Here is a 23,549-nt window from a genome sequence, read left to right as displayed (position 1 = left end):
CGTGTTAATACGTGTGTATACCTCCCCCGGGCTTCGAATCGGAATGGAAAGAGAAAAATAAGCGGCGACGGTCCGTAGAAAATTTGTCGGAGGCAATTTAGTAAACGGAAATGGAACTTTCGAAAGAGTCATCTCGTCTCGAATCTCGAACGCGACGATCTACCGTCGCAAGAAGCTGCCCGACGACCCTTCAAGCCCCTGACTCGAATACTAGCTTGCAATGAAGTCTGCAAGGCGGAAACTTGCATAAATTATCCCTTTGATGTCCGTCAGACGCTATGAATTACTGCGAGCACTTAGGACGTTTGGAAACGGCAACATTTTGCAGCGATACAGTCACGATGTACTCGCGGAGATGCTATACACACTTGCTTTCATGAAACTGTATCGCTTGCAAAAAACAACATATTTTGTTAGATAAACTGCGAATGCCGATGGGTTTATTTTTCGAGCTGAACAATTTCTAAGGTGATGACAAAATGGTAATAATAATAATATACCTGTTACCTGTTAATGCATTTAGTTCAGGGCTTAAAGGGTGAACCAGCGCGTTGTTTATACAAAAAACTGAATTGTCCTTGCAACGTGGACGCGAAATCTACTATTAAACTTGCGTGGTTTCTTGCGGCACACTGGCTATACACAACGGATATGTACAGCGGTTTCTTTAAATATTTTCATTTATTGTTTAAGGTTCACCTATAGCACACACGCCTCTTTAAACACCGTTTACTAAATCCCTCGGTTTAGCTCGTCAACTAGCGTACGTTTACTTTGTTAATTATGATTATGTATGTTTTTTTCTTATTCCTTTTAATCCACCGTACAACTACCTGGAACACAACGTGGTTGAGCGACGTGGCTCGCACGTTGGCTCGCTATTTTCTATTTTTTTTTTTCCTCTTTATATATTTACTTATACCGTACGTATTAATATCGCGTCGTTTTATATTCTTTCTTTCATTAGCGTTCTTTACTTTCTATGTTCATTGCTGCTTAACTTCGCTTCTTCCCGTTCTCGAAACCACCAGAGCTCGATTTCTCTATTTTTATTATTTTTTACACTTCTCCTTGATTTTATCCAGCACCGATAAACACCGACGAGTTTGTTTTACAATCTTACAACAGAGAGGAGGTTTTTCTTATTCATTCTTTTTTGTTCGTTTACTTTTATTAAGAGATTCACTCGATATACTCGATGGTGCGCAGGGTTGATTTTTCCACGGGACGATCCCATAGACACGCGGTTACATAGGACATCTTTGACGACACAATTCAAAAAATAATTTTTTTCATTTTTAGTAGAAAGATAGGCGGGGGATTTTCCGTATAATAGTATATATTATATCGCGTATTATTATTTCTTTCATTCTCTTTAATTAGTTTATTACTATTATTATTAGTATCGGTATTACCATACCGTCGTTATTACTATCATTATTACGTTATCATATTTATTACTATTATTATCGTAATTATTATATCGTTATTATTACTCCACCTGGACATTATTAACTTGTTTGATGCGCCTAATCATGACACTCCAGCCCTGCCCCGTCTATTGCTCGTCTCGTTAACACCGCAATTGCCAATTGCCAAGCACTGACACCGAACCATCACATACAAAACCTATTACGTATCCCCCAGCCCTCTCATCGTTCGATTATCATAGCTATCGCGCGGCACGCGAACGTTATCGTAGCTATCGATCCCTATTTACACGTATCCATTTCCTTGCGCGGCGACTCAATCGATTCCGAACTGGTTACTCGGATCTCAACGATCAGACGCGAGTTTCAATTTTCAGTGGATACAATGTCGTCCTTAACAGGCGAACGAGCGAGCGTGTATTCGCTTACTCATTCGCGTAAACCTGAGTCCGATTAATTCCCCATCAATTCAACGGATCTCCGCACGATTCATTATTATATGCACCTGTTCTCTAAATAACAATATTGGGCGTAGGTGTCTCGCGTGTTGTCCGCGTACACGCGGCTCCGTGTACGACTGTTTACATGTATACATATATAAAAGCATTATCGACAGTTTCTCGTTTTTTCGAATATTTATATTTATATTTATATATTTATATATATATATGTACCTTTTTATATTGTATATTATCTACACGTTACAATTAGTCGAGTAGGTATATATTTACAATCGCACGCCCTCACACTAACACACACCACTTCTCTTTGCGTCATGTTAAAAATATCTGCTGTATAATTTGTCGACGTATCTTTCTCTCTCTCTTTTACGGTTTTGCATTTCCTTTTTCAACAAGTGTCGTCTCCTCGAGAATCGTCAACCCACCTATGTATTATATTCGTGAGAACGAAAAACGCCCCGGATACGTCGGCCTCGAAGCGTCCCGTTCGCGTGTGCCTCGGCGAGCGTACGCACGACTCGTTAGACCCTGTTGCATGTGAAATATACGCCAAGCTCCGGATCGATCGATCATTCCCTGCGAGCTGGCAGTAAGAGAACTCTTCATCCTTCCTCCCGCGCACTCCTCGACGTTCGCCCTCGAACATTTCGAATTTCAAATCACGGACGGCACCTTGAACGTTCATCCACCGGTTCTTAACTCCTCACGGTCGATTCCGAGCAGAGATCGTTACCACGCACAAGCTTCTTTTATCTTCCCTCACGTTCGTTATCATTCCTCGAACTTCTGACTAGCTCACAATTTCAATCGGAATGTGCTGTCCCTCGAACCCGGAAATCTTCGCAGTCGACAAAACGGAAATTACTTTACACGAGTGAATCACAAGCGACACGCTAATATGGCACACCGAGCGGGATCTCCTACAGAACGTAAAAAACAATCCAACGGATCAGCGACCGCGCGATTTTCGAGAACGAACACGTATCACTTCCATCCTGAGTGCGCTGAAGAAGAAGACAACGACGGGCGGCGGCGAAGAAGATAGAGAGAACGATCGGGGAGTATAAGAGGATAGACGGCACGTATACGCGGTCTCGATGAGTCCTTTCGGTATAGAACGAAGGTTAGTCTTGTCTCTCTTCATTCGGTTAAGCCTCGACAGATTCACGTAGACGCGTGAATCAAATCCCAGACGTCGCGTTCACGCGTCGCGTCCCCGAATCACGAGTCGTGCCTGTGGATTCTGTTCCTCCTGTTTCCGCTCTTCCTCCGTTTCCTTTTGGTATCCCTGGTGAACGCCACGTTCCCAGGATCGTCGGCTAACTGCGGGTATCTGTGCACGCTGTGTATGTCGACACCTTCGTAGCCGCTCACAGTGCCTCTACTGATCAGTTCATCTTTTTCCTCCTTCGACCAGTCGCCCCTGCCTTGGAAACCAGCCATCACTAGCTGCTTCTCGATCTCCCAGGCTCGTTCCACTGCCCGTTTGTGCGCGTGCTTCAATATCCTGTGCCTCTCCTGCTCCGGGTCCGCTCCGTATTTTATCACCACTACCGCGTCTGGATTGTGCAGCCTCAATTCTTTCCAAGTACCTGCGCCGTGCTCCGTTGTCTCGTGCGTAGAAACGTTAAACATTCCGCCTAACCGACGTAGTTCCTCCATGTCGTCGCGAATCTTTAACGCGTTGTCCTTCACGAAATAGAACACGTCTTGATCGTGGACGCTGAAGTGCAACGGTAAGAAGTACGAATTGTTGAACACGGATGTGACCACGTCCGACACGACGCTGTTCACGCCGTCGACGACGCTGACCAGAGCACGTCCACCGACGCGTGACACCAAAATTCCCTCACCGAAAACTGCGCGACGGTGAGCCACGCGAGGAAGGAGATTCCTCGTTTTTGGTTCCAATTTCAGCAGTGGTTTCGGTACAAACCCGAGGTCGGAGAACTTCTCGTGAACGCGGTTCACTATGCACTGCAAGCCGGACATGACGCCGAAATCTGGCGTCAGTTGAGGTGAAGTGACCATTGCGTTCGGCTGGTACACCATTTGTTTCATGTACTCGGAGCCGAGCATCGCTGAGATGTCGTATCCATACAATTTCAGCCAGCTACTCAAATCGGTCATGTACTCAACGTTCTGTTTGAAGTTGATGGGGTCGTTGTTGCGGAAACGGTAGATGAAGATGTCTGTAGGAGTAGTGAGCTCGTTCGCCATTTGCTCCCAGGCTGGCGTCATCCACTGGCCGACTGTCGGATCGTACAGTCTCTTGTTCAAGTACACTAACTTGGTGTTCGGATCCAGGAGACCACCGTGGAAGTCGATGGGTAGATAGAAATCTGGATTGGTGTCTTTGATTATCTTCCCGAACGGTGTGCGCCTCATCTCTTTGATCACGTTCCCATTCGTGTCGAACAGAACCAATGGAGAACCGTTTTGATCGGTTGCCACGTAGAACCTCTGCTCGGACGTTTCCACCGTTATGAGGAAGTTCCGAGAGTCGTAGAGGAACCGGAAGGTCTTCGCAGACTTCGGGAAGTGAACGTGCGTGATCAGGTCAGGTGTTCTGGGGTTCGCGTAGAAGAACTGCGTGATGTTCTCACGGTCGTCGTTCCAAGCTACAAGACGGCCGCGGTCATCGTAGAAGTAGCGTATCTGGAACTTCTTATGCTCCGACGCGTGAATCAGCTGTCCTCGTGAATTGTAACTGCAATGAAAACGAAACAGATTGTTATTCGATTCATGAATGATTAAAAATAGTATTTATATATGCTTTACGAAATGTTCCTACAAACCTGTATTTGTGTTCTCCACGAATCACGACGAATCCCCGAGCGTCGTAAGAATTGAACTCAACGTCGCCGTATTGAACGACCCTGTCTCCGCTGTCGTACCCTAACGCGATCTTCTCGTTGTGCTCCGTGACGCCGATCACGTTACCATTTTCGTCGTAAGCGTATTGCCAATTGTTCTCCGTATCAGCGACCTCAAGGACGTGGCCATCGGCGTTATACGTAATCTTCTCCATTTTAGTCCACTCCTTCTTCCCTATGGCGTCTTTTCCAACAGACAGCTTTCTCATCTTTATGCGATTTCGATTGTCGTACTCGAGTTCCATACGGAACACGTCTAGCGAGCGTATGTTCATCAGAACTGTCTTAACTCTGCCGTGTTCGTCATAATCAGTGACGGTCACGAACTGTTTGCTGGTATCGTGCATCACAGATCTATTGAACAGGTTTCTATATATTCGTAAATCGCCCACGCCTTCCAGTATTCCAAGATTCTGATTGTATTTCAAACGCTGCTGTGGTAGTTGCTTCCCGTTGATGTCAACCTCGATGCCCGAGATCCTCGCGTTGCCGTCGTACTGATAACGATAACGCGCGTTATCTAAACCACTCTTGCTACCGAATTTAATCTTCTCGTCTTTGACGATGCCGGCGTGATACTTGTATTCGAGTCGCATCTCGAAGTTCGGTTCGGTGATGTCGATGCTGTGAACTAGGCTCGAGGTCTCCTGGTAGGTGTAGTGGATCGAAGACAGCCCTGTAAAAAGGTAAAGAATGTTATATTTAAATGCGAAATCCGAATGGATATTTACAAAACGCATTGTTCTTAAGTAATTAGTTAATAATAAACCACTGAAAATGTTTATAAATAATAATGTTACTTACCAGCAAGGGTGGTCTCCAGTTTGCCAGTATGATCGTACACGAAAGTGACTTTGCCGCTCTGATTAGGATACACTTTAGCCAAGATCTGGCCGTCATCGTTATACAGAATCTCGTACGGATGTCTGTTCATCGGCGAATAATACTGATACTTGTAAAAACCAAGAGACGTTTGCAACGAGAACGCGTGAATGTGTCCCCGCGGCGTGGTCAACGACTGTAACGCTCCGGCTTCGTCGTACTGTAGCAAGTAATCGCTTCCTCTAGGCGTGGTCACTTTCAGTGGAAGACTGCTGAACATATCCTTGAATGCATACACCATTGAAGTGCCGTCGCTGTATTTGATTTCGTACAATCTTCCAGCCGTGTCAAAACCATAAGTCTCGCTAATATCGCCCCAGGTCCAGCTTGTCAGTCTACTGAATCGATCGTATTCGAGTTCAACGCCAGAGAAGATACCATTTCTTGGCCCCCACTTGACTGGTCTCGCTGTTCTATCGTAAGTAACGTTCAAGATCTCCACGTCATCCATGAAGACCGCCACGCTGTTGGTCTCACGGTCATATTCGAGGGATAGTAAAATGTCTCCGTTCACTCGTAGCTTCCTCCCAACCTGCGCCACTGATTTCGAATTTCCTCTGTTCTTATTACCCTGTTGCTTCCTGAGGAAGTATCTCCATTCAAACCTGTTCGCAAGATCACCAGCGATCTCCGTTCTCTGTTTAGCTGGCACCGGATTACTTTCACCCAACAGTGGCTCGATTTCAGCTAGCACTGAGTATGGGAGGGTATCGGTGCTGACTGCGTGAGCCCACGGCGTTACTTGACCCACAGATCCATCGGGTAACACTGTTGTTCGTTGTTCGGCTTCTCCGATCTTAGTTATGACGGATGATCCTTTAATTAGCATCGAGATAGGCTTCCTATTGTTCTGTCCCACTTTTACCACTGCTCCCTTTAAGCTTAGATCGAAGGTGAGACTGAACATCTTCCCAGTTGGAGTGACTACACTTGTGAGCCTACCGAACTCGTCGTAATTGTAAACGAAACTCCGGCCCGTGCTGTCCAGCTTCGTCTTCAGCAAACCAGTTGGCCCATGGTAATCGAACGTGACATTGTAATTATCCGGCGTGCTCAGCTCGTGCAGCATCTTCATCCTCGACATTCTGAGCCTGCACTTCTGTCCTTTCGTGTTCTCGATAGAATTCACTTGACTGCTATAATCTCTCAGCAGGAACACCTTATTACCAGCCGCATCCGTAATCGTGCTGAGTTTCCCATTGCTAGTATTCACGTTGTACGTGAATTGGTAAACGACCTCACCCGTCAATATATTTTTCGTGGCTACATGCTGTCCGAATCTGTTGAACACATAAATCTCCTGAGTAGCCGGCGAGTAGATCTCGTACTCTCTCGCGTTGCTAGCGTCCGGAATGCTAGCCATCACCGATCGGATCCTGTAATTCGCCTGATCTCCGATGTGGACCACACCATCAGGTGACACAGCCACTGCGGATATCGTATTGAACTTTGAAGTGGACGCAAGGTAGTGATCGGCTTCGAAGCAATCACAACCGCGTTCGAGACAATTACACTTCGATTCCGCTCCGGCGTATGGCGAGATCTTGCCGTCAGTACCAATCACCCGCACTCTGTTAATCCTCTGTGAGTCACTCTCAGCGATGTACAAATTCCCGGATGGGCCGAACGCAATGCTCTGCGGCATCACTAAAGTAGCGTGCGTGGCCAGCTCCGTGTCGAACGATGAAGTCGGCGAGGCGCAGTGCAGCGGCCGACCAGCCACGACTTTAACGCGACCGTCTGGGGCCAGTTGCAGCACCATATGATCGTCGATCATGTGTAACGAATTGTCTAAAGGATTGATAGCTAACTCTGTAGGCCAGCGAAGGTGCACCTCTTCTACGTTCAGCGTTCCCTCGCAAGGAATCGGTTTCCAATGCGATTTGTGCATGTGATTACCGATCACTGTTGTGATGATACCGTCTCGGTCTACCATTCGGATGTTCGTACCATCTGCGAAGTAGAGCACGTTGTCGGCAGACACGGCTACTCCTTTCGGGTACGCGAGTTTCGCGTCTCTCGCGAGGGCACCGTCGCCGCAGTGGGCTTCATCACCAGGTAAGCATCGTTCGCCGGACCCGACTACTGTCTCCCAGTTGTGGTCTGGGTCGGAGTAGTCGTTGGTGTCGCGCACGCGGATGATTTGATGTGACTCCGGGTCGGATATGTATAGCGAGCCGTCCAGAGGACTTAAAGCTATGTGGTAGCGGTAGGATACTCTGGTTGCACTGTAAAATGAATCAAATGTATATATAAATAGATCGTGATAGATTTTGTATATTGAACATGCAAAGAATATAAAATAACAAAAGCTGAGTGTATATTAAATTACATTCTTTGAATTGGTCTTATAAGTGACTTTTTTATTTTGATTATGAAAAAAGTAAAAGGAACTTACTTGAGGCGAACAACAGTGCGTACGGTGCCATCGACGAGGATCTTCCTGACGAGATTAAAATCACCGACGAAGATGGAACCATCAGGAGCAGTTGCAAGAGCCACTGGTGCGAGCAGCCTTTGCTTAGAAGCTTGACCGTCGCAGTCATCATAACATTCCAACGGTCTCTGATGTCCATCTCCCATGCTCGTCAGTATGACTCTCGGCTTCTGTTTCAGGTAGATATTCGAGCCGTCTCCTTTCTGTAATATTCCTTCATGGAAATTGTATCTATGATGGATATCCAGATTCCAGCCTCCGACTTCGGAAATTGACATATCGTGTCCGCTGAGCTTCGTCGTCTGCACGTCCCAGATGATATCCTTGCAGTCGCTGTATTCGTAGCCCACTTTCACCATAGCCGTTGTCACTCCGTACACTCGTTGCCTGTAGACGTTTAATCGGTTCCACGCATACGTAAATTTGATCACCGGGTCAGCTTCGAAAGTCTTTTCGAATAAAATCCCCTCGATGGTGATCCTGAGGTGAATCAGGTTCAGGGTCGGCGGTATCACTTCCGGCGTCAGTTGCAGTTGTATCGTAGAGAGATAGCCGGCCGCTCGAGAGCTGTGGTAAACGAGGTTCAACCCGGTCCCGGGTATTTGCAGGCTTTCTTGTATCACTTGAGATTCGGCTAAAATCGCGCTCTTGTCCGGGCAAGCACCCTGGAAACCGTGCTTCCACGTCGCGAGGACCACCGGCTTCATCAGGTCGTAATCGTGCGCGGCGCACGCGTGAGGAATGTGACTCGGCTGTTTCTCTTCCGCCGTGCTCATCACGATCTTGTCGATTATCACGACCTTGGGAGAAAACATTTTGCTCCATTTTACACATTTATGGATATAGCAATTAATACGAGTTATTTTATAATATCCATCGTTTACTTTACTGAAACAATTTTTACTGACGATAATTAAACGCGTTTTTTTTTATTTTCGCCTTACCTCGTTCCAAGGGACGAAGACGATGTGACTTTGTGGTTTAAACGGCGACCTTCCGAACTGTAGAGTGACCGCACCACCGCCGTTCACCAGGAGATCGAACCAGCCATCGTCCCTGGTCAGGGTGAAGCCTTCCAGGGGTGTGCTAGTGCTGACTCGCACGCCCATCAGCCCGGTGCCAAGATGCGTGACAACCCGGCCACGCACGACGGCCGATCGGCTGTTAGTAAACGGTAATCGTTAACAATCCAATGCACTGTCATCTCGTGCTCGTCAAACTAACGTAATTACTGTTTCTTTTCACGTGCACATTACTGGCACAAAACAATCGCTAATCTAATTTCAATCTACGACAATATTACTCTGTTTTTACTCTTCCAAGTGAAATAACGAGGAAAGCGTACTGCCACGTTTAAATAACATCCCGCTTATAAAATGATTATCTTCAAATAGCAATTCTTATTCAATTAGTATGTATAATAACGAATTGATCTTTCAGTTACACGGAGCAGTACTTCTTCCTACGTACAAGTGATCGATACTGAATGTACTTAATAATTACGTATCAGAATAAAAGTTGAATTGATAAGTTCACTGAACGCGACTCGAGTGTCATCAATGTTGCTTTTCAGTGCTAAAGAGGTACCTCGAACAACAGCGTCTCATTTCGCTTAGATAAAATGTTTCTTCTTATCGCGCGAAGACTGTATTAAATCGATGTGAAATTTTGATTGGATTAGTTAACTATTTTAAAGAGAACAAGCACTGAAAGGTGTCACTTAGTTTGCTAAGATAAAATATTAGTTTTTCTATTTCCTCATGAAAAAGAACACTCGGTTGACTCGTTGGACGAATCGATGCCCCGTTGGCACTGAAGAAGCATCGAGCTCCTGAGAAACTGCTAAGTACACGTACATAAATATTGTATATATACATACACATATACACGATTAACACAAAGTCCAGAAGCTTAACTTAAAAGGCACGAAAGACAACGTAGGAATAATAAGGTAACAAAACCATGCAACGAGAAAGAGATTCGAACAATGATGAGAAGGGGACGTTCGGGGGTGGTGTTGTGAGTTTTTAAATACTTTTTTTTTCTCTTAATTCGCTCGCGTTACAATTTTCGAGAAAATTGCCCCATCCACCGCTCGTCGGGTTCCAACTTGCGATGGAGCGAAATTCTCGGAATTGTACCTAACGCACGAGCAACTTCGGATGCAGGAACTGTGTAATAGTAATTACGTTGTTACAATACCAAATGCAGTGAAATAATCATCAAACAGCATCGGCAACTATCTCAACCGTTCGCAACCTTCTACGAACTCGCAACCGGTGCACTTTCTCTTTTTACTTTTCATTTCATTTATTTTATTTTATTTTTACTTAGAGGGGGAGGTTTTGTTTCTTGTTCGACTGTAGTGGCTTTCTTACCTTGTGTTGAAGTGATTCCAGAACATACTGATCGGGCAGCACGGATAAAACAGAGCCGAGTTAAAATGATGTGATTAAAGGCGAAACCAGAGGAAGAGATAGAGAGATAGAGCGAGAATAGAGAGAAGGAGTTGTGAAGAGAGAGAAAATGAAATGTTAGAGTTTAGAGAAATAGAGAATTGACAGATTCGTTTTCAGGAAGAAGAATAAAAGTAGAAATTAGTTTGTATTTAGAGATATTGTTGAGCCTCTCAGGGTGTTAAAAAAATTTAAATACGCGTTTGGGGCCTTATCGTATGAAACCTGCGGTTCTTTCCCTGACTGGTGTGATTGGGGCGACAAAGCTCGTATGGAGATCACACATTCACGCAAGCTCCACTCGGACGGACACGTGAAGAAAGATGTGAAAAGAAACTCGTCGGCTGAGCCGATCGTAGCTAATATAGATGAAGAAATAGGTATAGATTGAATGATAGTGAGATAGAGTGGAGAATAACGAGAGGGTTGAGTGCAGGGCACACGCTCGCGCACACGTACGTACAAACATATGTAGAAAACTTTTGGGATGTGATTTCACACGGGTCACAACAACGCAGAGAATATATCATGTCTATGTATACGTCTTGTGTAAAAGTTCACGCGAGAATTAATTGCATAAAGTCAGAGAAAACGCCAATTACTATACAATAAATATTTCTATATAAATACTTGAAGTATTATTTAAGATTTTTTATATTAATAAAAATGTTAGACAAGATCGAAATGTAAGTATGAAAACTTGGATTTTACTTGTCTGTCGCGATTCATACGACAGGGGATGATAAGACGAGCATTCAATAAGGAATGAATTCTATTAAAATTCTATAAGATTTAAATGTCGGATTTCTACTGACTTTACACAATAACATTTCGCCGGCTGGCAAGACGTGTATCCCTTTCAGACGTATACATCGTTCAATGTAAAACATTATGTATTATATAACGGCTACCGAGTTTGTTTCACGGTGTTCATGTAACTGAAACCAAGTGTCTAATTCAACACACGTAAAGTTCACGTAACATCAAAGTCGGGACGGACGAAACGGACGGACGGACACACGTTCGACGAGATATACCGTTGGTACAATTACACGTTTTTTTCTCACGAACCCGAATATTAGTCAATGTTAATTAGAATCAACCGACCGCGTTGATCGAAGGACGTTCATATCTACGAATGTTAAAAGAAACGTGGTACGTGCTGGAAGATTGTGCGACTCACCTCTCGTTGAACGTCTCCTGCCGGGCGTAGTTCTGCAGGCTGCCCTCGTCGATTAAAAATTTCATCCTCTCGAAGAAGGACGCGGTGATAGCCGGCGGCTGCTTTCGCAGAAGAATATCGATTGGTTTCGGCGCCGACACGCAAAGTTGGCTGCTACGACATATATGATTCGAGCAACACTCCGGGTCCGCGCAATCGACAAGACCGTCTGGAATAGTACGAATAAAAGCGATTAGAAGTAAGCATTAAATCAGTTATATTTTCATATAGAATTTTAAGTCACTCTTCAACTCAATTATACAGACTGACAGTTGAATCTCCTAACTGTGGTATATAATATTAATTAATAACGTCGCATATTTAAATATTAGATAATTGTGTTTCTATATTATATCAATTGTATATAACGAAATACATTTCTCTCCGAGATAGGAAATCTTTTTTAAATAAAGTACTCGATGAAGTGAAGGGTTTAAGTATAACAGCCGCAAGACATCGTGTCACGTCAGCGTGAAATTACAAGCTTCCGCAGCATTTTTTCTGTTTTACCTTTGTCGTTGTCCCTCCCGTCGTTGCAGTTCTGCTCGAGGAGCACGCTGCAGTCCTTGCCGTCCCAGCCATCGTAACACCTGCACTCCCACTGGCCGTCGTTGCTGACGCGGCACTGTCCGTGTCCGGAACAGGAATTCGGGCATCCTTCCATGGTGCAGTGTTTCCCGTTCCAACCCGTCACGCACAAGCAGGTACCGTTCTTGCATTGGCCGTGCTCGTTGCATCGCGGGTCGCATTGTTTCAAGTTGCACAGCTCGCCGGACCAACCGGGCAAGCAGTCGCACGCGTTGTCCACGCAGTGACCGTGCGGACCGCAGTCCAAATCGCACAGTTCTGGAAAATAAGGGAGATTTGTAGATTTCGGGAATTCGTCCGTTCAGGAAGTGTTAGTGTATTGCGAGCAACATAGAAGCCGACGAAAACAGAGGCCCTCGGTTTACAAAAATAGGGTGGGGAAGTAAAACGATACAAAGGGTGAAGGGTTTAAATGGTAAAATAAGATAAACCTGGAAACATAAGAATCGATTAATTGAAATGAAGTCGAATTATAAGAAGACTGCGTATTTGATGCATTTGAATCAAAATTCACAGTATAATCATAAGCAGAGAGCTGTTTTATAACTTCGTGACATTTTCTGAACAATTAGTCGTACGCACCTTTGGAACAGTCGTCGCCGGACCACATGGGCTCGCAGAGGCACGTCTGCGTCTCGAGATCGAAGTTTCCGTGTCCGCTGCAATCGGGCAGACATTGCAACGCCTCCTTGTCCATCTGGCTGCAGTCCGCTCCTTTCCAGCCTTTCTTACAGATGCAGGTACCCTCCGCACAGAAACCGTGACCGGAACACGTCGGATGCGGACAGTCCACTTCCTCGCAGAACTTGCCTTTGTAGCCGCGCACGCAATTGCACTTGCCGTTCGTGCAGTGCCCGTGCCCGTTGCAATCGGGCACCTCGCACTCGTCGTGCCGCAGCGAGCACTCTTTGCCCTTCCACCCGGGGTTGCACTGACACTCGCCGTTTATGTACTCGCCTGGAATCATGCAAGGAGATTATGAAAAAATACATCGACGTATCATGATTCTTATAATTTTATAAATTCATATCTAATGGTTTTGAATAAAAGGAAAATGATTATTTGATTTGACAGATTTATTTTGCGCAGTTATTCCATTATTTAAATCAAAATAGGACTTCGCTTCGGCTTTCGTTCGGACTTACCGCGTTGACTGCAAAGGACAGGACAGACGCTTTCGCTGCAATCCTCGCCACCGAAACCAGGGTTGCACTGACAGTGACCGAGCAGGCATTCACCCTTTCCGCTGCAGCCGTTCGGACAATTGTGCGTCATGTTGCCGCAAGACATCGTGTCACGTCAGCGTGAAATTACAAGCTTCCGCAGCATTTTTTCTGTTTTACCTTTGTCGTTGTCCCTCCCGTCGTTGCAGTTCTGCTCGAGGAGCACGCTGCAGTCCTTGCCGTCCCAGCCATCGTAACACCTGCACTCCCACTGGCCGTCGTTGCTGACGCGGCACTGTCCGTGTCCGGAACAGGAATTCGGGCATCCTTCCATGGTGCAGTGTTTCCCGTTCCAACCCGTCACGCACAAGCAGGTACCGTTCTTGCATTGGCCGTGCTCGTTGCATCGCGGGTCGCATTGTTTCAAGTTGCACAGCTCGCCGGACCAACCGGGCAAGCAGTCGCACGCGTTGTCCACGCAGTGACCGTGCGGACCGCAGTCCAAATCGCACAGTTCTGGAAAATAAGGGAGATTTGTAGATTTCGGGAATTCGTCCGTTCAGGAAGTGTTAGTGTATTGCGAGCAACATAGAAGCCGACGAAAACAGAGGCCCTCGGTTTACAAAAATAGGGTGGGGAAGTAAAACGATACAAAGGGTGAAGGGTTTAAATGGTAAAATAAGATAAACCTGGAAACATAAGAATCGATTAATTGAAATGAAGTCGAATTATAAGAAGACTGCGTATTTGATGCATTTGAATCAAAATTCACAGTATAATCATAAGCAGAGAGCTGTTTTATAACTTCGTGACATTTTCTGAACAATTAGTCGTACGCACCTTTGGAACAGTCGTCGCCGGACCACATGGGCTCGCAGAGGCACGTCTGCGTCTCGAGATCGAAGTTTCCGTGTCCGCTGCAATCGGGCAGACATTGCAACGCCTCCTTGTCCATCTGGCTGCAGTCCGCTCCTTTCCAGCCTTTCTTACAGATGCAGGTACCCTCCGCACAGAAACCGTGACCGGAACACGTCGGATGCGGACAGTCCACTTCCTCGCAGAACTTGCCTTTGTAGCCGCGCACGCAATTGCACTTGCCGTTCGTGCAGTGCCCGTGCCCGTTGCAATCGGGCACCTCGCACTCGTCGTGCCGCAGCGAGCACTCTTTGCCCTTCCACCCGGGGTTGCACTGACACTCGCCGTTTATGTACTCGCCTGGAATCATGCAAGGAGATTATGAAAAAATACATCGACGTATCATGATTCTTATAATTTTATAAATTCATATCTAATGGTTTTGAATAAAAGGAAAATGATTATTTGATTTGACAGATTTATTTTGCGCAGTTATTCCATTATTTAAATCAAAATAGGACTTCGCTTCGGCTTTCGTTCGGACTTACCGCGTTGACTGCAAAGGACAGGACAGACGCTTTCGCTGCAATCCTCGCCACCGAAACCAGGGTTGCACTGACAGTGACCGAGCAGGCATTCACCCTTTCCGCTGCAGCCGTTCGGACAATTGTGCGTCATGTCTTCCGCAATTATAGCTATAAACGACACTTCCTGAGGATCGCCGTCGTCGTTGTACAATGAAAGGAACCAGTGCCCGGGCTCCATATAGTGTGTCACTTCCTTTTTGATCGATGGCTGGACGAGAAACCAACAGATTTTAGACACCCTATCGGATTACCCTATCCAATGTTTGCACTACGTTCGCCAGGGAAAAAAATTAAGAAAAAAACCCTTTCGATCTTCTTACAAAGTCAACGTTGCTCCTTTTACAATTGATTAATAAAAAAATAAACGGCCTTGGTATAGTGGAGCAACAATAACGTTTAACCCTTCATACTATCAATTTCTAATTTTCATATTAAAATAGAAGAATTTTAGTTGAACTATGTTATAGAGAGTTAATTTTTCTAACGCTACGCACTACATAAAAAAAAATAAAAATGGGGCAGTGGCACATACAATGACACTAACATGGGACGCCCTGGTGGTCCTGGCCTTGAAACCACTCAGCACCTCAAGGAGATCATACTGGGTGTGCGTGGGAAGCGCGTTCCTCCTCGCGTAAACGCCGATGCTCGCGCCCCGCGGTATATTATAGTCGAACCGCACGTAAGCGGCCTCCGACTGGTAGAACTGCATGTTCCAGTAGCTGTAAGGCGGTATCTCCTTGCTCAGCTTCTGTCCCAGGCTCACTTGCGCGAAAGTCGTGCCGTCCGGCGGGAAAGACCTGGCCGGGAACGTTCTCGCACCTGGTTAATCAGAGACGAGCACACGTGAGGCGCGTGACTTTATCTTTATGCAGGCGATGAGTCAGTCTTCCGTCGGCTGATCAATTTCATCCGTTATATTAATACATGTACTTAAAGCATTCCAGATGCGATAAAATATTTTTGTAATACATAAAGAGTATATTAATGTATAGTAAATCTTTCCATGGAACTGATAATAGAGCTTGAACAGTTCTTATATAATTTCAAGGAAATGTATTTCCGGTAGAAGACTGATTCTCGTTGCCTATCTACAAAGCAAAGATGTATATGTATGTAAAAAATATTGCATGGCTTTATACTTAGCTAGGCTTGCGCGTCAGCAAATTTCGTGGCATATATATATGTGTATTACACGTGCCTCGCCTAATTCCTAATCGTTAACAATTCTCGACAGACTGAGTACTAACAATTTTTATTAACTTCTATCAAGATTGAATTAAACATGAATTATCTCCAGCATGAATTATCTCTATTTCTATTCATTCGGAATTCCTGTGAAATTGACGTATCACCAACACCAACTAACTATGTACTACACAGACCTTTCTACGTTTCAATCACTACTATTCATATTCTACAAGCAACCGAAATTCGCGAGCTTGTTAAATGTTATACAGCATATCCCTGGTATCATCGATAAAATTTGTAATGTCTGTAAAAAATTTCTAAACAATTCGGAACGATTAAACATGAAATAACATATTCTTTTAAATTAAACGTAACGAATTTTATCTCGATAGACAGTGATATTAAAATAAGATAATACCAGGTACTAAACTCGTATTTTCAATCAGAAGCGAAGAGGAAGCACGCATCGGAAACACGAAGAGACAGAAAGCGAAGAAAACGAGAAGTACGCAGCCTGAAGAATGCACAGCATAAAGATAGTAAAGAGTCGCAGAGCGAAGATCAGAATCAGTTAAAGAAAGAGAGAGAAAAAGAGAGAGGCGTACGCGTTTGAAAAAGCAATCGTAAACGGGGCCTCACCTTCCAGAATCAGTATAGTGGGTTCTGGGGGTAAGGGTGTAATCCCAGAACACCCTGAGCCTACGCTGCTCGATTCTGTCTCGTAATTCGAGGTGGTCCAATTTACAGAACTGCTCTCTTCCGTGGTCGAAGCGAGCGAGTCGTTCTCGTCGCCTTTTACTAAATTCTCCACGGTCTCTGTGTTATCGTCGATCCGTTTAATATCAGTCATCTGAGCCTGATGCTCCGGTTCGTCCATTGTTACGTTCAAACTGTGCGGCTGCTCTTGTTCGAAGGTCTCGTCGATAGCTGAGAAGCTGTCCCACTCGTCGGAGGCCGAGCCCATGCACGGACAGGAGCATTCGCACTCGCCACCGGCCCAGATCGGCGGTGGCGGCGACGAGGGCGGCTGCGGGGGTGGTGGCAGCCTGTTATCATGCGACTCCTCGGCTACGTGGTGCTCCTGCACCCGGACTCGTTCCTCGGAACTCGGTCGCTCGGCGTCACCGCTCGTGGGCACGGAAACGGAGAGCACGTACAGCGCTTTAGAGGCACCTGAGTCTCCCGAAGCGATCGTTATGTTCACAAGCACTCGTGACGCCGGTGACGGTTGATGAGAACGATCGACCGGCACTTCGACGATCTTCACTTGCTGCGTTAAAGGTGGTTTCACGTCGTCAGGTTCCACAGATTTCTTAGACGAGTCGTCGCGCGGTTTCGAATCGGTCTCATCCTCGCGGAACTTCCTTTCAAACTCTCGTAAGAATTCCTCATCGCTTTCCTCGTGAGTGATCACTCTCAGATCGCTAACCGGTCGCATTGGAGGCACGTCGTTCGTCAATTCGTTCTTGTACGACGATTGCTTGGTCTTCTTCGTGGTACCTTGATTCAGCTTTACGATCTCGACCTCGTCTGGCTCGTAATTATAAATCGGCAAGGGGTAGTCGTGCTGAGGTTCTTCGGCTCTATCCGTGCTGTTTTCACGGGCAGGCCAAATGTCCGACTCGGAGGATTCCTCCCGGGAGAGTTCTCGCGTTTCCTTCACGACGTCCGAAAAATCGGACGCATTCCTAACGTCCTCATTCCGCCACGTACCGTTTTCGTTCGCCAGATTTTTATCGTCGATCCTCGTATCGCCCGCTTCCGCGGATTCCGACTTGGAACTAGATTCTACGTGCTCTACCGGCGCTACGGGCTGCTTGCTCTCGGGATCATCCTCTCCCGAGCTAACTTCGCTACTTACGTCCACGCCGTCTAACGACTCCACGGTCTTATCTACTGGCTCTATATTACCTGTAGCGCTACTCGTCTCGCGGTCCGATGAATTTTTCACCGTTATCGATTCCGCGTTCTTTGACTCTACGGAGGACGCTAGACCGGTGTAAGCCCCGGGGAAGCTCGAGCTTTCCCTGCTACTCGGGACGTTACCATTATCCGTGCTCGGATCGTCGACTCGGGTAACCGAATCGGTAGTCGATTCCCGGTTTAACGTGGCACCGTTTTCCGCACGAGCCTCGGTGAATCGGTCAGGTTCATTAAATGAAGAAGAACGATCATCGCTACTAGCAACAGTGGGATCAACAATAACAGAGCCAGAGGCAGACGGAGAAGAGAAGGAGGAGGAGGAGGAGGAGGAGGTAGATTCTACATCAGCGACAGTGACATCACGTGAATAGTTAGTAACAACCGAAGAAGAAGACTCAGAGACATTCACAACATGAAGCAGCGTCCCCATAGGAGTCGAGTCATTATCGTCTTTTACATACTCCACGTTCTGTTCGATATTCACTTCCGAGGAATTGTTATCATGCTCCGTTTCATGCAGAACCACAACGCGATCATCGTCATCCTCGTCGAACGTGACCGATGATAAAGATTGCTGCTGCTGCTGCTGCTGCTGTGTAGCAGCAGTGGCTTCTGGCTCATCGTTATCGGTCGTCGAGGATTGCGAGGTTTTTGGTTCGCGAGACGTGACGGTTTGGTGCAACGCATGCTGGTTAAACGTGTCCCTACGCTTACGGACGTACAACATGCTAGCCGTCGACGGGTTATTAATACTACCTCCGGAGGAAGCCTGTTGCCGTCGTGTTGTCGACTGCGAAGACGAAGCGATCGCTGACGACGAAGTCTTGTTCCCGTCCGAGGATAGTGGCTTCGTGTCCGCGTTCTCGCCGACCAACACTGTGCACGCCTTCGTGCCCTGCGACCCATTCCCTATGCTCGAAACTGAAACCAGAACGACGTTTTCTAAATCTCGTTATAAATTAAACAGATGTGCCAAGAAACCGCGATCATTAGATTTAATCGTAGCACAGGCGTTGTTATCTACCTGGGTTTCATTAGTTTTTATACTATGTACAAGTATATTTCTGATTTTATATTTATAATCTGAATTGTAATATTGATAACGTGGAAATTGGGGAAAATGACTTACCTATGAAATAAGCTAACGCCGCGGTGACGCATAAAGAGAGAATGAGCAGTATCATTGCAATCAACTTCCAGGTGCAATCGACCCCCTTGACGAAATGGCAACAGCTTTGCCGGCTCATCGGGATCATCGACGGCGCGTGCCTGTACGGTAAAGGTACTCTGAAATTAAATAATGATCATCTCATTATTACACAATTTCTTTAACTGTTTCAACGATTAAATTGTTGGCTCTAATAAAAAGGAAGCAACGAGATAGTAAAACGCTCGTTAACAGCAAGTTATATTTGAAGAAAATTTAAATAGCTTTCAAGTACCTATTACTGGGTACCAGTTACTCTACTGGATTTCATTTCCCGAGTGTTTTATTCTGCATAAAAATCCGCAGTCGAGTGATAAAGTTTAAATTTACTCGCACGCGAAAGTATCGACGAGTATTTATCCATTAAAACCCGTTTGCTCATTCGGTTACACGTTTTACAACGTATCCTAAAACTTATGAGTAAAAGTGTACACGTATTTGTACGCGCGAAAGCATCGCATCGCGTCGAATCGGCCACCCGCGTCCCTGGAGTATGTTTACGTTGAACGTTCCACGCTCGCTTCCAAGTAACTCGGAAACGTCTAACAAAAATATTTAAACGGGACGCGCGCAGGCCAGCAGAGAAGCTGCCGACTCCTCGCTGTTTGCTTTCGTTGCATCACGCGATAATGGAAAACGAAAGCCAGACGCCACTGCGCCCGTCCCTTTCGCGGAGGTCTCCGCGTAGCGTCTCTTAAAAATCGCGAATTCTCTTTTCGCCTCTCAAACAGGCTTCGATTAATTCTCGGATCTGAATGTTTAACTGCGGGAATCGAGACGGGTGAATTATGAAGGGGAAGAACGGATGTTAGTGTTTTCACTGTTTTAAATTTGGAGCTGCGCTCTTTTACGGTGGTAATTGAGTGCCTAAATGAAGAGCAGCTTCACTTCAACCACATATTTTTTAATCAAACCCAGTTTTATATAGCAGGTGAATTAATTCATGCAAAGGGAATATTCTTTTAGATAAGATTGCATTTAAGCAGATAATTTTCATTCAACTGAAGTACTAATTTAAACTAATATAATCTAAGCGCGTCAACTATTTGAAAAAATATTATCTTTTACTTATAGAAATTGCTGTCGGTTACGATAAGAAGGAAAACCATGTTTCTTGTCTGTAAACAATCTTTGCAGCGATGCACGTCGACCGTTTAGCAAATTTCGAGTACCCACGCTCTCGAGAGGGCTGTGGTCCCAGGGAACACGATTTTTCACGGTAGCTCAGCGCACAAAAACCGTGTCTCGGTGGGACAACGCTTTGACTTCAAACATTGATTCATTGTCCAGCAGCGTCTTCTCAATAGATGATTCACGGGAATCGACTCGAGTACTCCCTTGTTCAACGAGAGAAGAAGCGCTCTTGCCACGCTTCGTTGTCGATCTTACATGGCTGGTTTTAGAAAACCTTCTGACTTGTTGCTTTCTTTTCCACTCTCGACTCATGAAATCTCGGTTCACATATTTTAGAATTTCCAAACCACTGTTTATTGTCTGATTCTAAGGATACAATAAGATTGTAAATTCCATTTAAAATAAAATTAATAATGTACAATTCACTTTTATAGTTTTTCTCAATTTCAATTTATAATTGTAAGAAACTGCAAGAGTTGGTGTATAGAATATCTGAGATTTCTTGATAAAATTCTGTGTTCATTAAAATAAATGAAATGGAACCTAATCGTAATTTTGTTTATGATTATCCTGTGGGCAGTGCTTAAGACCAGGAACCCAAATTGCATTTGGTTTATGGATGCCGTCGGAACGTTTTACAACGTGTCCTAAGACTTACGAGAAGGGGACGAGGTGGAAAAATGAAACAGGCTTACCTGTCCATGTTGTTCTGCAGCTCGACCTTTATTGGACTATTCCCCGTGGACTGGTTCTTGTTGTTGTACTCATTCTTCGGTATCTCTGCGAAAAGAGAGACAAAGACAATTTGTTACGTCGCGAATCGACAAAATTTCTCGTGGGGAAACGCTGCCCTACTTCTCTCGGACCTTCGTTCGGCTTTTCTCTCTATAATATCATCCCCCCCCCCCATCGCAGGTAGTTTTCTTTATACGAAATAATTCACGTTAGAAACGCTGACCACTCGAGCCAACAACGATCCAATTCGATCCCTTTCAATTCTGGGATGTATCGTCAATAGTTAAAACGACCGACTGGCACTGTCGTTATGAAAATGGACAAGTCGGTTCTCCACTTCCCGCGACACTTCCACTGTTACCTTGCCAAGTTTGAATAGTCCTTTGGAGAAGGTAACGCGGTAAGCAAATAAAAGTTGCGAAAGGAAAGTTCCCTATCTTGAGCTGCGATAAAATTGCACTTGTACAACTTTCATGTGCAACGGTCCACTCATGACTCGCCAAATGCCTCTCGCAGTTCCAATATGCAATCATTGCTACTTCGCCGTTGCCAAGCAATTCATATAAATTTTATGTAAAATATATTTCGTATTTCGATCATTCAAATCGACGATTTGATTACTTAATACCTTTAAAAAAATTTTATACAAAAGCAAACGTAGAATTAAAAAACGAATGAACTTTTAATTCGTTTTCTTTTTTATTAACGCCGGATGTTATATAGCGGACTAGGCGTTTCGCGATGCCAGACGCGACGCGACGCCCTTTTCTTTTCACCATATTCCCCGATACACCATCCGCGCCACGCAGAGACGGGGAAAAAGCGGAAGAGGCGAGACGGGCGAACGGAGCTCGTGTTGAATCGATAAGTACATGATTCATCGTGGTTTCGGTTTGAATTTCAAGCGGGCAGACCGCAAGGTGCGCGCGTCCAAGAAACTGAAACACCTTCCATCGAAACACCGCAGGAGATCCCCGTGTAATCGACGGTGGTTTTTCTACACCCGATCCACTTGGATCTTCTTCTCAAACCGTGTAATCGAAAACAGTGGTTTCGGATGAATACTGATAGCAGAGGAACGATTACCCTCCTGAGTACATTNTAATAAAAATTATTTTATTAAATAGAAAATTATTATAAGAACAAATACTAAATCGATATAATATATGAAATATGAAAACTAGGGTGTATTTACCATACGGAAAAGTAAGCTGAAGTACAACAGTACTGTTTACAATTACAGAACACATTGTTGGACATTGCTCGTCAGCGAAATGGCCAACAAACAATGGACGCTGTTTGATGCTAGACTGATTAAACATTATTTAGCTCGGCCGGGAAAAATCGCGCGAGTTGTTAAAATTTACAATTTGAATGTTTAAACGCAATTACATTAAACAGCGTAGCAGCCCTGGCCAGGCGGGCGGACATTCGGGGCGGTCGCAAAATTTCAATCGTGAAAGTTTAAACAGCACGACACGCAAAATTGAAATTCAATATCGGGCAACGTCCGCCCGATGAACAAACGCGGGGCCCTGTGATTTTTCCCAAATCCAATATGCATCGCATTCTTTGTACCTGGTTTTGTAATAAAAAATACAAGCTCGTGTTTTACGCGCGAGGACATTTTGTCAAAAGTCGGTTACAAAAATATTGGATTTAATCATTCGTTGAACGATTTACAATATCTGTTGTATGAAAAATTAATACCACTGGAAACGATTTAAATCTCTGTGCGCTCATGCAAACCGATAAACATGTTTAACTCGTATTTATCAAAATCATATGTACTCTACGCGAATATTCAATTACCAATAAATTTAATTACCTAACGAGATATCACGTGCCATTCCCTTTTACATTAAGATTTATTTCACCGAAGATCCTCGCGTTAGGCTAACGACAAGCGTGAAAGAAAGAAAGAGGAGCGGAGCGAACACGGCCGTGAGGGACCATAATCACGGATATCTGCCTAAATGCCATAATCATCGGATTTCGGGGCCGAGCGACCGGCAACACCTGCAATTAGCGGGCATGGGGTCCGCTTTTGCCGGACCTTCGTCTTCCCACGCTCCGGTTTCGTGCAGGCCGAAGGGTGAAACAGCGAATTCTCTCGTCACGGTGAGACAAAGGGTTCCAGAGATCGATTCTCTACCTGTTTCCATTAAAAATCACCGAACGATCCTGCGGTTTCGAACGGCCGACGCGACGTGTTCATTTTCAAGAACACTGGCCAGGTTAAATTGCTTGTAACGCGTACATGCCGACTCCCATTATTGTCGATTCAAGCGAAATTAGCGATTTCCTTTTGCGTGTAGTTTTATTCTGATTAAGAAACACTGTTTCATGTTTCAATATTAAAATGATAAATAAGTAATCTAAATAGAATTATGATCATAACT

The 23,549-nt window shown here is 45.1% G+C and overlaps 1 protein-coding gene across 14 annotated transcripts in view; it reads right to left on the bottom strand.

The window, feature by feature from the left end:
* Positions 1–888: 888 nt before the first annotated feature.
* The window catches only part of Ten-m (teneurin transmembrane protein Ten-m), a 455,606-nt gene continuing 432,945 nt past the window's right edge, over positions 889–23,549 (bottom strand). For 6 of the 14 annotated variants that reach the window (XM_026818665.1, XM_026818674.1, XM_026818675.1 and 3 more), the window contains 15 exons: positions 21,108–21,192; positions 19,201–19,358; positions 16,788–18,992; positions 15,490–15,779; positions 15,049–15,165; positions 13,498–13,627; positions 12,935–13,309; positions 12,275–12,610; positions 11,726–11,933; positions 10,465–10,491; positions 9,031–9,247; positions 8,048–8,886; positions 5,572–7,877; positions 4,690–5,443; positions 889–4,601 (listed from right to left, as the gene is read on the bottom strand). In XM_026818665.1, the coding sequence (XP_026674466.1) occupies positions 3,113–4,601; positions 4,690–5,443; positions 5,572–7,877; positions 8,048–8,886; positions 9,031–9,247; positions 10,465–10,491; positions 11,726–11,933; positions 12,275–12,610; positions 12,935–13,309; positions 13,498–13,627; positions 15,049–15,165; positions 15,490–15,779; positions 16,788–18,992; positions 19,201–19,358; positions 21,108–21,192 (9,536 nt within the window). In that variant the 3' untranslated portion in view covers positions 889–3,112. Of the gene's footprint in view, positions 4,602–4,689; positions 5,444–5,571; positions 7,878–8,047; positions 8,887–9,030; positions 9,248–10,464; positions 10,492–11,725; positions 11,934–12,274; positions 12,611–12,934; positions 13,310–13,497; positions 13,628–13,695; positions 14,032–14,355; positions 14,731–14,918; positions 15,166–15,489; positions 15,780–16,787; positions 18,993–19,200; positions 19,359–21,107; positions 21,193–23,549 lie in introns of all 14 variants that reach the window. The other 8 variants (XM_026818670.1, XM_026818679.1, XM_026818667.1 and 5 more) reach the window with 7 other exon arrangements.

The sequence above is a fragment of the Ceratina calcarata genome, unplaced genomic scaffold (genome assembly GCF_001652005.2).
Source record: "Ceratina calcarata isolate Rehan_Ccalc_2016 unplaced genomic scaffold, ASM165200v1 scaffold84, whole genome shotgun sequence".
NCBI lineage: Eukaryota > Metazoa > Arthropoda > Insecta > Hymenoptera > Apidae > Ceratina > Ceratina calcarata.
The sequence above is the reverse complement of the archived record's forward strand: the minus strand, read 5'-3'. Positions and strand labels throughout refer to the sequence as shown.